Source organism: Teleopsis dalmanni, chromosome X, assembly GCF_002237135.1.
Source record: "Teleopsis dalmanni isolate 2A chromosome X, ASM223713v2, whole genome shotgun sequence".
In the NCBI taxonomy this organism is placed as follows: Eukaryota; Metazoa; Arthropoda; class Insecta; order Diptera; family Diopsidae; genus Teleopsis; species Teleopsis dalmanni.
Window position 1 is genome coordinate 97,938,277 of NC_051848.1, and position 14,987 is coordinate 97,953,263.

Genomic DNA, 14,987 nt, shown 5'->3' on the forward strand with positions numbered 1-14,987 from the left:
ATACTGTCGACCATATGTATATGTATATGGATATAAAATTCTGTGTAAGTTAACACCCTGTATTACTATAACGGCACTTTGCCTGTATACACAATTCTATTGCGCATTAAAATATCTCACAACGCCTACTCGCGTTTGTGTATTTAATTTCAATCGGGCTTAATTCATAGACTTGTCAGACATATCCATAGTGCGATAGATGGTAAAAAATATTGCACTGCGGCATTTATAGATATTTCACAAGCTTTTGATCGAGTATGGCATGAGGGCCTCCTGTTCAAACTAAAACTGTATCTACCTCTAAATTTTTTCATATTTATAAAATCATACCTCTCGGCTAGGCACTTTTTCATTAAGCATGGAAACGAAACTACAGTACTTCATGATATAGAAGCAGGAGTACCTCAAGGTAGCATAATGGGACCAATGCTTTATCTTTTATTTACTGCGGATCTTCCCCTTACCGATGAGAGTGTTATCGGTACATTTGCAGACGACACAGCTATTTTATCAGTTGACAGTGACCCAATCCGTGCTTCCACCAAACTTCAAACCTGCCTTGATAATGTTGCTCTCTGGATGATAAACTGGCGTATTAAACCGAATGAATCAAAATCTGTCCAGGTAACATTCACTACAAAACGTTCTACGTGTCCGCCGGTCTTAATAAACAATACTCAATTACCACAAGCTGTAGAAACAAAATACTTGGGCATACATCTGGATAGTAAGCTAACCTGGAAATCGCACATATTCAAAAAGCGTAAAGCCTTGGGTCTTAAATTACGAAACTTATTTTGGTTCCTCAGCCGAAATTCCAAACTGTCACTCGACAATAAGCTGCTTATATACAAATCTGTACTTAAACCTATATGGAGTTATGGGGCCCAATTATGGGGTACTGCAGCAGACTCAAACCTGGCAATTATACAGCGCTTCCAATCTAAAACACTACGAATGATCACAAACGCACCTTGGTATATAACGAATGAACAGCTACATAAACAATTACATGTTCGAACAATCAAGGAAGAAATAGCAAGTATTTTAAAGAATTACGCTCAACGCTTATATATGCACCCAAACCCTCTGGTTACTCAACTGATGTCCCCTTCCAATACCTTTACAAGGCTGAGAAGAAAAACATCGCGAGACATTTTAAATATGTATATGTAGACAATATACTTTTATTTTAAATATATATGGATATGTCACTGGGCATAGTCCATACGTGCCTTTCTTTTTATATCGTAATAACCATTATTACGATTTAAATTTATATATATTACTTATTGTCATTCATTCCTGACAGATTGTAATAAATAAATGGATTTCAAAAAAAAAAAAAAAAAATCGGGCTTAATGCCTGTACTTCTTATGGCAACTTTCATACTGCAAGTATCTTGCAGAAAACATATCAAGTATCATTTGAAATACTTGATCGATGAGATGTCCAAATACTATTGGATATTAATCTCTGGCCAGTCATCTGGCTATTGACGTCAAAGCTAAAGACGCTTGAGAGGCGCTGTAGAAAATAGAAGCTCCAATCCTATAGGATGGAGACAAGAAGCTTCTAGAATATTCTGATAAATTTTAGAAGCCATAATTCGATTGATCAACTCAATCCTGGAATTTTCATTAACGACTTTGGGCATCAGAAGGAAAACTTCTAAGAGTCAGTCGTTAGGAAAAGCTGGAAGAAGACAAGTCGCTGCTCGGAATAAAATATAATACGTCTTTGGTAGTTGCTTGAAAGATGAAGTCCTCGTCTAAAAAGTTGTCGGAATAAATTTAAACAACAGTTTGTTGGTATCGATAGTTTACCATCTTTAACTAAGTCGACGCTAATCATTCGATGCTGTCATAGCTTTCTTTCACACTGAAGCGAAGAGATCATCACTTCAGGCAATTTCGAAGATTTGGTTAAGGCGAGTTAAAATCATAAATATTAATTTTTTTGCGCAGATATACATTAACTATATCGCAATCTATCATTTGCGGTTAAGTGCTTAAAGAAGTTCAAATTAAGTTCGTTTAAGTGGTACTTGTGAATAAAAATGTAAGTCTTTTTTGGTTCTACAATTATTGTGAAATGAACAGAATTTTTAAAAACTGAATTGTGCTATTTGGAAAATTATTTCTTAAATGAAATTAATTATTGCCTAAAATTTTGCTAATATTTTGCTAATTGTGCAATAACCAATAATTGTGCAATGCTAATTGTGCATTATAACATGTTCTATTTTTTTTGTTGTTTTTGCTGAGCGTCGTTTCGGTTAATAGTAAACTTTGTGGTCTGTCCTTTTTTCCACGTAAGGAACAGTGGCACAAAAAAGAATAAAAAGGAATAAAAAAGCAACAGTTCGAAGCAACTGGTAGTAGGAATGAATGATTCACTTTAATGGTAATTTATTTAATGGTTTTTGTTGTTGTTTAATGGTCTAATATGCAACTTATATGCAATCTTCATTCCATATTCGCATATACAAGTGTATATGTATGTGTGTACAGTTGTGTATACACATTTTTTTTCTTAGCACTTGGCACTTAGAATGTCGAACAATTGTCAAAATGTGCTGCCATCGGCGACGCAATAAGTGGAAGCCGCTTTGCTTTACGAAGAATTAAAATTCCAATAAATTTTGGAGTTGTTTTTGCACAAATGCATGTGAAAATAATTAAAAACATAATTTCATTTTAAAGTTTTAATACATCTTTAGAATGCAACGCGGAAGAGGTGCGGAATATAGAGGTGGTGGAGGAGAACGTGGAAGAAGTTCTGAAAATAGAGGAGGAGACAGAGGTAGACGTGGCGGCTACAATGGTGGTGGTGGCGGCGGCGGCGGCGGCTATCGTGGCAACCGCGGTGATGGTGATGGTGGTGGCATCCGTGGCTGGCAACCTCGCGGCGGCGGTGGTGGCCAACGTGGTGAACAACGGGGTGGTGCAGAGCGTAGACCTGGCATGTATCGTGGTCGCGGTGATGGACTTGGCAGTTATCCTGCCTCTGAATCATCTGTAAATAAGATCAAATTTAAGATTTAAAGAGACTTGATTTAATTAATTTTTATTCATTTGATATTAGAGTTTTGGTAGTTTGCCGTCAACAGCAAGTTGTGGACGTTCTCATCAGTCTGATGTGTCCATTTCCAGTGTTTTCATGAGTATGCCATAAAATATATTATTTAACCAGGCTTATGTTGACGTAAATATTTTCCTTTAGTTCTCCCAGTGGTTCTCCCAGTTCAAACGTTCACCAAAGTCATGATAACACTGAGGCAGCAACTATTGGTATGCAGATTATGACAATAATTATGATTGTTCTTTCTATGATATTTTATATTGTTTCTTTATGTTGTTATATCCATATCTTTAGCTGCAATTGACCAAATACATGGCATGTGGGGAAAACGTATTTTAACTGACGTTATACAACATATTCGACCAGTGTCGTGCGTAAATAAGCAAGGTGCAGTTGGTCGTCCAGTTATGGTTCAGACGAACTATTTTCGTCTATTAAGAACACCGAAATCGGTTATACATCAGTACCGTGTTGATCTTGCACCAGAAGTCGATTTGTTACATGTACGTCGTGGAATGATAGGACAGTATGAAGATTTGTTTGGAGGTTACGTTTTTGATGGTACTTTGCTATTTTCTACACAAAATCTTAAAAGTATAATGGTAAATGATGTCCATAAGATACTAACAAAGGATCGTGCAGGAAATACAGTACAAGTTTACAGCGGCTTTAGAAAATGTAGGATTTTTTGAGCAGCTATTCCGTTCGCATTTCATTTGTTTATACCAATTGAGCCGTTTGTCAAATGTGACCCCCAGATATTTTATGCTTACCTCCCACCGTAAATCCGCGTAACCGACGCTCACTCTTGGAGGATGCTGCCTTCTCTTTCGTATTATGAATATGGCCTTGGTTTTGTTATTGTTAATTTTAATCTTCCATTTCTGGAACTATTTCACCATGAGGTCTATATTTCCCTGTAAGGTGTTGCTTACATTTATGGCATCGCGGTCAGAGTAGATCAAGCATGTGTCAAAATTATAAAGACATGTCAAAAAATAAAAAAAAATTTTCTCTATCGAGACACCCTAATCACTTTAGCGGAATGAAATATACTTTACGATCTATTCTCATATCTACTAAATATACACAACAAGTTTCATGAAAACACCGTGACCTGAGATTTTTATATATTAGATTAGATTATAACTTTATTTATAAAGCTTGACAATAACATACATCTAACTATTGATTTCTTTATTATAGCGTTATAATCTCCCAATTCGCGATTTTAATCAACCACTGTTGATGTCGAAGCCTACCGAAAAAAATATTAGAGGTGGTCAAGATGATTTAATAATATTATTTCCAGAATTGACACGTCCTACTGGCCTAAATTATACTATGCGTGGCGACTGGAGGTAATTTTTAGTATAAATATAAATCTATTTATTTAATTAGATATAAATTTGCTTTTCTACAGATTAATGAAAGCAATACATGAGCATGCTCGTTTAGTGCCAGATCGTCGTATTGAGCGTTTAAGAGTTTTCAATGAACGCTTGCAGCGTTCAGCTGATAGTATGAATGTAATGGGATGTAACCCTAGATAAAAAATTACTTGAAGTTCCTGCTCGCGTTTTGAATTCAGAAAAAATATTGTTTGGCAGAAATTCAGAGTATCAGTGCGATGACAAAGCTGATTGGTCTCGTGAATTCCGATCCAATCAGATGTATGCACAAACGGATATTAAACGCTGGTTCGTAATCGTTACTGGACGAAATGTACGTGAAGCTCAGAACTTCGTTAAAACATGTCAACGTGTAGCTAGCGGCATGAAGATGCAAATTGATGAACCAAAGTAGTAAGTAATTAATTGAATGTGTATATCTGAATAACTAGTTCAGTTATTTAAATATATTTTAAAACACTAAGCGATGCAGTCGTTTCAATATATTTTATTTTGGTCACACATATTTTTCATCAGTCATTTTTTCGTCAATCATTTTTTGAATCTATCTTTTTTTAGTCAAACATATTTTTTGGTCAGCCACTTTTTTGGTTCATCATTTTTTTCGTTCAACATATTTTAGGTTAGTTTATACTGGCAATCCTAATAATCCACTTGGGCCAATTGATGGTTTACCGTATAAGAACGCAAAGCTTTAAAAACTGCCTCGACCCTTTGACAAAGCCTTAAATGCTCTTTGAAGAGTTAAATGTGCAATTAATTTGCAATTTATATTATGAAATATAATTCATTTTCCTTTAGTAACAAATATGATTAGAAAGGATAATATGCTAGCTGAATTATTAGATTAGGTTAACACTTTTCTTTTATATTAATACCAAAAACAAGTTTATTTCTTTATGCATCTAAACGTATGCCATCTAGGTTTGCCACCATCTTCATCTTTAGGCATCTTTATTGCAAAAGTCAGCAGAATAAAAGACAGAATAAAGATACCTACCTTTAAACTGTATGAAAAGGACTGAGATTTAGTGTGGGCCGCGTTGAAGAAACATAGTTTCGGGAATGTATGTCCTGGAGCCATTTTTCTATCCCGACGACCAAGCGTTTGTGACCATGTAATCATGTTGATGTCGTATTAACCAGTGCGTATCTGTAAAGAAGAAGAAATTACACGACGATAGATGTTTTTTATGATGTGGGTGGGTGATTGATGTGTCAAGGTGGGGAAGATTATAGGGATTGGGGATATATTTTGGTTAAGCTTGCCATACTCGTAACGTGTTTTGATTGCAAATAGTACAGTTCCACGATAAGTAATTCCAAAATCTTTTGCTTAAACAGACCTTTAGATATATTTGAACGATATGTTTTTGTGCCCACAAAACCCACAAAAATCTGGGACGTAGATCTTTTTCAATTCTAACTCGTATGATTACATTTAAAGTCACCTATCCACCATAATTATATCGCAATTACAATATATATAGTATTTACATATTCAGCTATTTTGATGTTTTTTTTAATGTTCTTTTGTATTTTATTTTAAAGTATGGAAATGAAGGATGACAGAAATAATTCTTATGCTTCAGCTATATATGCTGCTGCATCTCAAGATCCGCAGATCGTTATGGCGGTTCTTTTCAGTCCCAACGAAGAAAAGTAAATATTAAATATTTCTAAATAATTACGACATTATTGATATTATTTATTGATTTGCAGATATGCTGTAATTAAGAAAAAATGTTGCGTTGATAGAGTAGTTGCTTCACAAGTTGTGACTATGAAGGTTATTGCACCTCGTCCAGAAAAATCGGCTGGTCTAATGTCAATAGCAACGAAGGTTGTCATACAAATGAACGCTAAATTGCGTGGAACTCCATGGATGATTGATATGCCTAATCATGGTATTATGACATGCGGTTTTGATGTATATCATTCAACTAAAAATAAACATAATTCATATGGCGCATTTGTTTCAACAATGGACATAAAGAAGTCATCAAGATATTATTCATTAGTCCAAGAACATGTAAAAGGCCAAGAATTATCAAATTATTTAACGCTAAGTGTAGCGAACGCTTTACGGGCATTTAAAGAGGAGCATCAATGCTTACCTGAACGTATAGTATTTTATCGTGCTGGAGTTGGTGATGGTCAGCTGCACCAAGTTGTAAACCATGAAGTTAAAGCTCTAGTCAATAGATTAGACGAAATATATAGTAGCGTTGGAAGTGCACGTCCACGCTTCGCATTTATAGTTATATCTAAAAAAATCAACACGCAATACTTTCTCAAAGGTCGCAATCCTCCACCTGGTACCGTTGTGGACGATATTATTACTTTACCAGAGCGTTGACTTTTATTTAGTGTCGCAGTCTATATTCCAAGGTACGGTTTCACCTACCAACTACAACGTTATACACGATACAACTGGATTTAAGCCAGAACATATTCAAATGCTAACTTATAAAATGACGCACATATATGGTATTATAATTGGGCTGGTACCTGCCGCGTACCAGCAGTGTGTCAATATGCTCATAAATTGGCATTCTTGGTAGGTGAAAACATCATGAGTGCTCCATCTACTGCACTCGAAAAGAATTTATATTTGTTGTAAGAAATATTTTTTCCGTATAATTATATTTAATTTTTATTTTTTATTAGTTGACGGCGGTGGAGACGCTACAAATTCACTTTTTATTTAATTTGTTGCACACTGAGGTAACATAAGTGCTAAAATAATACCTCATACTTGAGTTTAATGAACAAACTTTTAGTAACTATATGCTTTAATTTAAATATTTTTATATAAAAAACAAATGAAATTTAAAAAATTTAAATTTAATTTAAACAAAAACATTTAGATTCCATTTTTGTTTGGTGTACTTTACCTCACAACTCGAATGTTGTAGATATTTTTCCTATGAGGACATTCCAAATGTTCCTGAAATAATTTACCAAAATATGAATCTGTTTTTGTTTGAATATTTTATAGAATAAGAATATTATAATAATATTATCGTATCCATTAAGTTTGTTTTTGCGAATTGATTTCCTTTTGTAAACTCACACACTTTTTCAATCTCGTTACATTTTATAAATTTTTTTAATAAACTATTAACGAACATATAATCTAGAGTTTTTTTTTTGATCTTTTAGAATCCTTTCTGGTATCATCATTTAATATAAACTAAATATTGAAGAACTAATTATTCATTAATACAAACTTTAGTATTTTAATTTATAATTTTCCCTCTGATAGCACGATGCTTTTGTACTGGAAACTACAACGCATTGGGTATGTTTTTAGATTTATCTACAAACACTCTCGTCTACAAATAATCCTAAAAATGCACGGCATAGAGTTACGGGTTCAAGGGTAAAGAGGATCGGCAATAAAGCTTTATAAATTCTTTAGATTCGTAAAAATGTCTACTACAAATCTGCATATAGTAAAGATTTGAAGTAGACATTTTTGTCCGGAACCTTTAGGTCTACCAGATATGAAGTTTCTAACCAGTCAGATAAACCTATGCAAGGTTAGGTTATACCGGCGATCCCTAGTGGATCCACTTATGATTTAAGACCACCTAGAATCTTTGGCGAAGCATAAAATGCTATTTAAACAAACTGAGATTAATATTTTGTAAACTAAATAACATATTATATTTAATTATACATTAATTTTAATATTAATAAAATTTACGTTAATTTTTATTTTATACAACAAATACTTTTATAAGAAACTCATTTGTCGTTCATTCAATGTTACAACAGGCATAAAGCGCGCCCATAAACCAGCGCCCTGTCCTGGTTTTACATATAGAAAAGTATGGTAGTGATGATCGACATGGTCCAAGTTGAAACTTAAATACTTATTATAATTGAAATCTTAATCACATTGTCAGTGAAGTGAAACTGTCCTAACTCTTCCCAGTTAAAATTTGTGATAGAGAAGCGACCTGAACTTGTTTGGAAGAGTGAACTGTACCCGGTCGGCTGTGAAAATGGATTGGCTACAGCAACAACGAAATGAAAAAGGGTAGATAGAGAAAGGGTATTTGTTTCGAAATGATATAAGTGAAGAGGATCAGTTCTACGAATCTTACTTTGAAAAAATTAAAAATATCAATTTTATTGAATCTTCTAAAAATCAACTTAGAACTAACAATAAATTATCGCTGCTAATTACTGTATTAGAAGAGAAAATAGATAATTAATTGTCCTTATCCAAAGCTTCGTCCAATTTCGTTTCCATGTCGGACATTATTCTTTAATAGCCGGGTTTATATAGTTCCTTTTGAGACGCTGGGTTCCAGTGCTTTGAGTAAGATTGCTTGCAAGTGGGTTTTGGTGGTTCCTGAGTTTGATTTTGTACTTCTGTGTGTGGCTAACTACTTCATAAAATTTTATTTAATAGTAAGTTATACATAAGGAAATAAGATTCTGTAGTAAGGCTAATTGAGAATTGTTATCTAATTGCCTGTTTCATAATTAAAAATACTTGCATAATATTAAATATAAAAAGCAAAATAAAATATTTATTACAGCAACATAAATCTATTTCACTATTAGGTTTAACTAAATTTTTTAAAAATATTACACCTTCGTACAAATCTTCGATCGTGAGCCATCGTATGAGATGAGCTTCTTGCTGCCTCATGAGTTGTGCGCAGAATGAGCCGAAAAGAGATGCTCATGGGTATTCAAATATGAACTCTGGTAAATTATACCAAAATGCACGCCCATCACCTAGTTGAGTTTTTTTTGTTTTTTTTTTAATTTTTTCCGTAATTTTTTCTTTCAGAGTAGTGAAAAAATAAATGCAACTTACGAAAGAAAACATGTGAAGCAACAACAATGCTCGAAGAATCTTCAGAGTTAGATTTAACTCGCAAAAAATTGTATGTCTTAAGGCTTAGTGCGGCTAAATCAGTCTATTGTGAATGTTCACTGGATATATGTTGCAAAATTCCAGTCATCCATTCAAATAATATGAGCATTTCATTTACTAATAAATTCAAATACATAAATTAATAAAGTAATTAAAATATACAATATAAAAATGATTATCATTGCCTTTCTAATATTCATTTTTTTCTTTTATTTAAATTAATTAATTTTTAGTGTACAATTTCAATGTATCATATTGTATACAACACAACGAAAAACATTTGACAATTCTAAAAGTGATGCCAATTTGTTTTAACCAGACTAAATGTGGTTATATCACAGCTCTGAAAGAAAAAATTACGGCTATATAAATATAACTTTCAATTTGTATTTACGATGGCAACTCTGAACAAAATGGAGATTTTGTTAGGCTTATGTATGCAAAACACGTAAAAAAATTTAAAGTTCAAATGTTTAAAATGAATAATAAGAGGGCGGTGTGATAAGTCAGTGACTTTTTGAATTTCCCGCGCAGATACTCCAAATGCCATAGTGCTGCTGTCAGCTGTAATCTACCAGTGGGCAACTTTCTAATTTTGAGCGAGCTACGTCGTTCAGTTGGTGTCTGATAGCCGTTCAAAGCAGACAACCTCGAGAATTTTTACGAAATTTTTTTTTTACGTGGTTTATCACTTGTCTAGCCACGATGGTCAAAATCCACGAATCGGGAAACGAACAGGTAACTCATCCAGCATATTCTCCAGTTTAAGTCCCCTGTGACTATTTGCTGTTTCCAAACCTAAAGAAATGGGTGGGCGGTAAGATATTTGATACGAATAAAAACGCTGGACTAAATGCATCGAGCTAACAGGTGATCACGTAGAAAAATAAAATGTTTATTTGCCGAAAAAAATTTGTTTTATTCAAAAACTCACTGACTTATCAAACCGCCCTCGTAATTCTTTGCAATTATTGGTAAGAATATTTTTTTTTACATGATTCTGAATAAAATATCATTTTTCGTGCCTTTTAACAGTAAAATAACAAATAGAAAAAGTAAAGTATTTGTTACGAACAATGACGACACGAAATATGAATAATTAACGAAATCATTTGTTGACAGCTAACTGAAAATTTGGTATGTACTACCAAAAACCGTTCACAATAGACAAACTTTTAGTGTTGGCAACCATGTGATTAGAACTGCGTATTAGTTAAGCTATTTCAAAGAGGTTGGACTAAATAAGCCAGCAGTGTTGTTGTTTCATATGTTATTTTCAAAATAAGCAGTTGTTCTTTTGTGATATGCTTACAAAAGAAAAGGCTATTATTACAGCTGAATATCTACAAACTTTGAAAATAAATTAATTTAGATTATAATTAACTGATTTTTTTCGATCCTTTTACTTAATATCTATATTTAAAAAATAACTAAACAAAAATTTTTTAAGTCTTGTATTTAATCCTGCTATACTCTGAGTATACCCCAGCTTTGGAAAGAGCCAGCAAAGGTTATTACAAAATATCAAATTTACATTTTAATTCATCCTTTTATTTTAAGAAAACCGTACAGACAATGTTCGTACCAACGGTAGAAGCATAAAACCTCACTTAAAGATGTAGGTCAAAGATCTAAACAAGCAGTTACTAAACGGGCATCAAGTGTAAATTATTGGATCAGGAACTTGGCACCAACTAAGTCATACACAGAATTTCGCTTAAATTTATACTTGTTATGAGTAATATAATATTTTATTTTCCTTAAAATTTTTTTTTTATTTTTTAAATTATAGAAAAATTATAGATTTCAATTTTCTTGTATAACTTGTAAGAATTGTTTTTTAATAAAGTTTTATAATTAATGTTAATGGCTCATATGCTTAGTTTTATGATTTCATTTATACATTTGAGTTTTATTCAAATTGAAAACAAAAAATGCGTTTGTATTCTGTGAGAAGACCTTACTAAAATGATAACTAACCTTATAATTATTATTGTAAGTGAATAAGTGGAAGAATTTAGTAATCTACAATAATAAAAAAATATTTTAATGGCAGTATTTTCAAATTCCCAAAAATGAGATATTATGCCGAAGCCGCATTTTATTGTTTATAAGTCGAGTGACATATTTTGAATCGTTAGCATTATAAGTATATGTCCCACCCTACACTCAATTCCATATTTTAGTTCTGAATAAAATAAACTATAATACACACATTTTAATCATTGGATTTATGAACATTCCAGAACAGAAGACAGCAACTTTTAAGTACAAAAGCCATATTATTAGCAAATGCTATTATTAGATGTAGAAAGGTTATACAACGAGCAGATATAGGTATAACTTAACATACTTGCATATAAGAGGTACAGCTAAACATATTTGCATACAAAATAGCAAAATATTATTTTAATAGTATATATAATACCACAAATTTTCAATCCAATTCAGGGTCTGAAATTAACTTTCTACCCATTTACAACAATAAATTCGGTTTCGGCTGATATAAAAATTAAAAAAGGTTTTTTATTTTTTCAAAATAAAATAAAATAAAAAAAACTCATAAGTTAGATACGTATCCAAAGTAACATAAATATATAAAAGTCTATTATAATTAATTGTCGTATAGAGATTTTATATAATGAAGCCACATTAGTTTTATGTCGTTCTACAAATGAATCGACGGCTCAAAACAATTTCAACACTTCTGTGTGTGTTCTGTGATTAACAGAATTTTTTCAATAAGTTATGAACAAGAATTGCCATATCCACATTATAAAATTATATTGTATCAAGGCTACCATATTTATTTTTATTATTGATAGATACGTAATGATTTTGTTGCTACGTTACACAGTTTATAAAGACATATCCAATAGAATTTTCTTCAGCAACATGGATTCAACCTACTGGAAACGAAATTATACTTCCTTTGAATTTTAAATCTAAAAAACAAATTAAATCAGGTTTTCCTTGAGATTTAAAAAGTTTTGACTTAGCATATTTGACAACATTTTCTTCATAATTTTTCAGAAACAATTTTGTGTTTATCTATTCAAAATTCCCGGTCACTTCAAAACATGTTTCGAACTTTCTTCAACAAAATTTTTTAATATTTAGGGTATCAAGAAGTATATAAGGAAATAAAATATTTGCTAACGTGCCATTGACAAGGTGTACAAGAATATATAGAGTCCGAAGATAACATTCGGAATGCAACCATCACGTTTTCCTATATATAATAAATCGTAATTCACGCTTAACAACAATTTCTCGTTGGGACATAAACTTCTAATTGGGATCCAAAGTAAGTTTATCGGTTGTTTTAAGACTCCATTAATCAATGTGCTAAAGTCAAAGAACGAAAGTCGTAAAGATCACTTTGAGATTTCATAACCTAAACGTTGACTCAAGCTCTTAGTGTATAAAAATTTATTATACCTATATTATTCATACTAGGTTGTGAAAAAAGTATTCTGTAGACTACTACATATGTATATAAAATAACAATGATTGATTATTGTCACAGTAGTCTGTCTGCGCGATTGGAGCTGACCTTCGCGGTCACTGGCTTTGTTTTTTCTTTCTTTCCCTTTTTCCGCCGACAGGCTTTCATTTGAAAGCATATAGAGCACCAGCTTTAGGCGGCCTCAGCCGATGTCGAGAGGTTGTTTCGACCTATGTGAAGAAAAAAATTCATCCGTAAAGAATTTAATTTTCCCTCTACCACCCATTTTTGAGAAACGTGCACGGATCCGCCATTTGGATACCCGCATTCTGGTGATTTTATATACACTTCAACGGAATTTATATAAAATATGCCTATTTCGAAATATGATTTTTATTCCCGCAGGAAGTTTTGTTGAGTGTAAGTTTTAATAATTTTTTATGACATCGTTCTTGTAGATCAGATATCAAACATGTAGTAAAACTGCATGACAGATATTGACAGTTTTGTATAAATTACAAATGCTCAGTTAATGACTGTAAATGCTAATAAACTTATTTTAGAGAGTCTTGAGATAACGTCTTTCGAGAAAACGTTCAATAAACAAATAACATAATAATATGGAATATGTGAAATCAATGAAATAATTCTAAAAATTGAGTTTGTCTAGTAATATGCTAAAAATTTTTTTCTCCCTAATAAATTTTGCTTTAGAACACGAGTTTTGTAACAAGAATTGTTGGCCTGACGTATACTAGATATTTAATACATAATCATTTAATAAACAAGTGAAAATGAATAAAAGTTCGATATCTGGCAATGCCACTAAACCTGAAAGTATAACATTAAAATATAAAGATGATGGAACGTCTGTGTCACCTAAGGATAGACAATATGGAGGAGATACAATATTTCAAAATAATGATTGCCCCTTAACAAGTGAACAATTCTTAAGAGCAAGACAGAAATTTGTTCTTCTTGAAAATGCAAATAGTACAAACGATAGGAATGCCTCAGCAGGAAAAGATGTTAATAAAAACAAAAACAGTTCCAAACCAGTTGAAGCAAATAGAAATCTTCCTAAGGAGTTTGCAGAGACAAGTTACTCAACCATTAACACTGAACATGAAATCAACCCTCCATTTCAGCCTCTACTCTATGAGGGATCAGCCTCCACAGTCTCACCTGTAGAATTGAATCCAAATGAAAACCTTATCTATAAAACTGAAACGCCAATGGCACTACCTAATGAAAAGCCATGCTGCAGTAAAGAATGTAGTGGTAAGTATTCTATTTAGGAACAAGAACGCATTTTTATACATATGTACATATTATGAAATCCATATTAAAATATGAATAATATGAATAATATTAAAAGTTTTGTTTGGAATAGGTACAACGGACCTCCAAAAAGAATTTGATTTTAAAACGATACGAAATAAATTTAAAAATTGGGCGGAGCCCAAAAACGATAACGTAAAGAGGTTAATAGCTAAACTCGAAAGAAAAACCAAGACTAGTGAACACGATGGAAGAGATCAAGTGAAAAGGAAGAAGGAATATGGCAAGATGATTTATGAGGAAAATAACACAGAAAATGATGAAGGCAATAACCATCGAACCAACCCGAAATAGGATCAAACTTGTGCCAAAAAACCAATGAAAAAAGTTGCTCAACTACTACTACTTAATTTTGGACTCACTTAACAAATCATATCCAAATAATGTCATCAACTAACATTAGGTTAAATTCTCATACCCGGATAATAATGACTAATTAATATTTACTAAATAAATGTATGAATAGTATACAAAAGTCATCCTGAAAACCTTAACACCCAAAACCCAAAACCCACATCCCACATCCCACATCCCAAACCCCAAACCTTAAACACCATTCAACTTTTATCTTAATAAATAAACATATGCATGAATTACGAACCAACAAGAGCTTTTATTTTATTTACCAGCAAAAGTGGATATCACTCGTTTTATTCAAAATAATAGAATAGTAATAGGGTAATAAATAAAAGAAGCTCATTACAGAAGTAATAACTAAGTGTTTCCCAGCTATAGAAATGGTTACAACGTGGAGTGTCTCACAAGCTTGTCATCTGACAAACAAATAAAAGATTGCCTAAT

General features: G+C 32.4%; 1 protein-coding gene, 1 long non-coding RNA gene and 1 pseudogene across 2 annotated transcripts; all 3 read left to right on the plus strand.

Moving 5' to 3' along the window:
- Positions 1-408: 408 nt before the first annotated feature.
- Positions 409-7,120, plus strand: LOC119688775 (annotated as a pseudogene).
- LOC119687665 lies at positions 3,143-3,397 on the plus strand. Its single transcript, XR_005253215.1, has 3 exons — positions 3,143-3,167; positions 3,227-3,294; positions 3,380-3,397. It is a non-coding gene; the product is annotated as an uncharacterized LOC119687665 (long non-coding RNA).
- A 5,310-nt stretch (positions 7,121-12,430) lies between the features above and the next one.
- Positions 12,431-14,771, plus strand: LOC119687666. Its single transcript, XM_038102074.1, has 3 exons — positions 12,431-12,704; positions 13,560-14,126; positions 14,239-14,771. Exons 2-3 carry the CDS (start codon positions 13,640-13,642, stop codon positions 14,478-14,480), a joined length of 729 nt encoding a protein of 242 aa, XP_037958002.1. The 5' UTR covers positions 12,431-12,704; positions 13,560-13,639; the 3' UTR covers positions 14,481-14,771.
- The last annotated feature ends 216 nt before the right edge of the window (positions 14,772-14,987 follow it).

Excerpts from the sequence above, each read along its gene's own strand:
- LOC119687666 (XM_038102074.1), top strand. The coding sequence starts at position 13,640 with ATGAATAAAAGTTCGATATCTGGCAATGCCACTAAACCTGAAAGTATA. Across the intron at positions 14,127-14,238 it reads CTGCAGTAAAGAATGTAGTG|GTACAACGGACCTCCAAAAA; the intron begins GTAAGTATTCTA and ends TGTTTGGAATAG.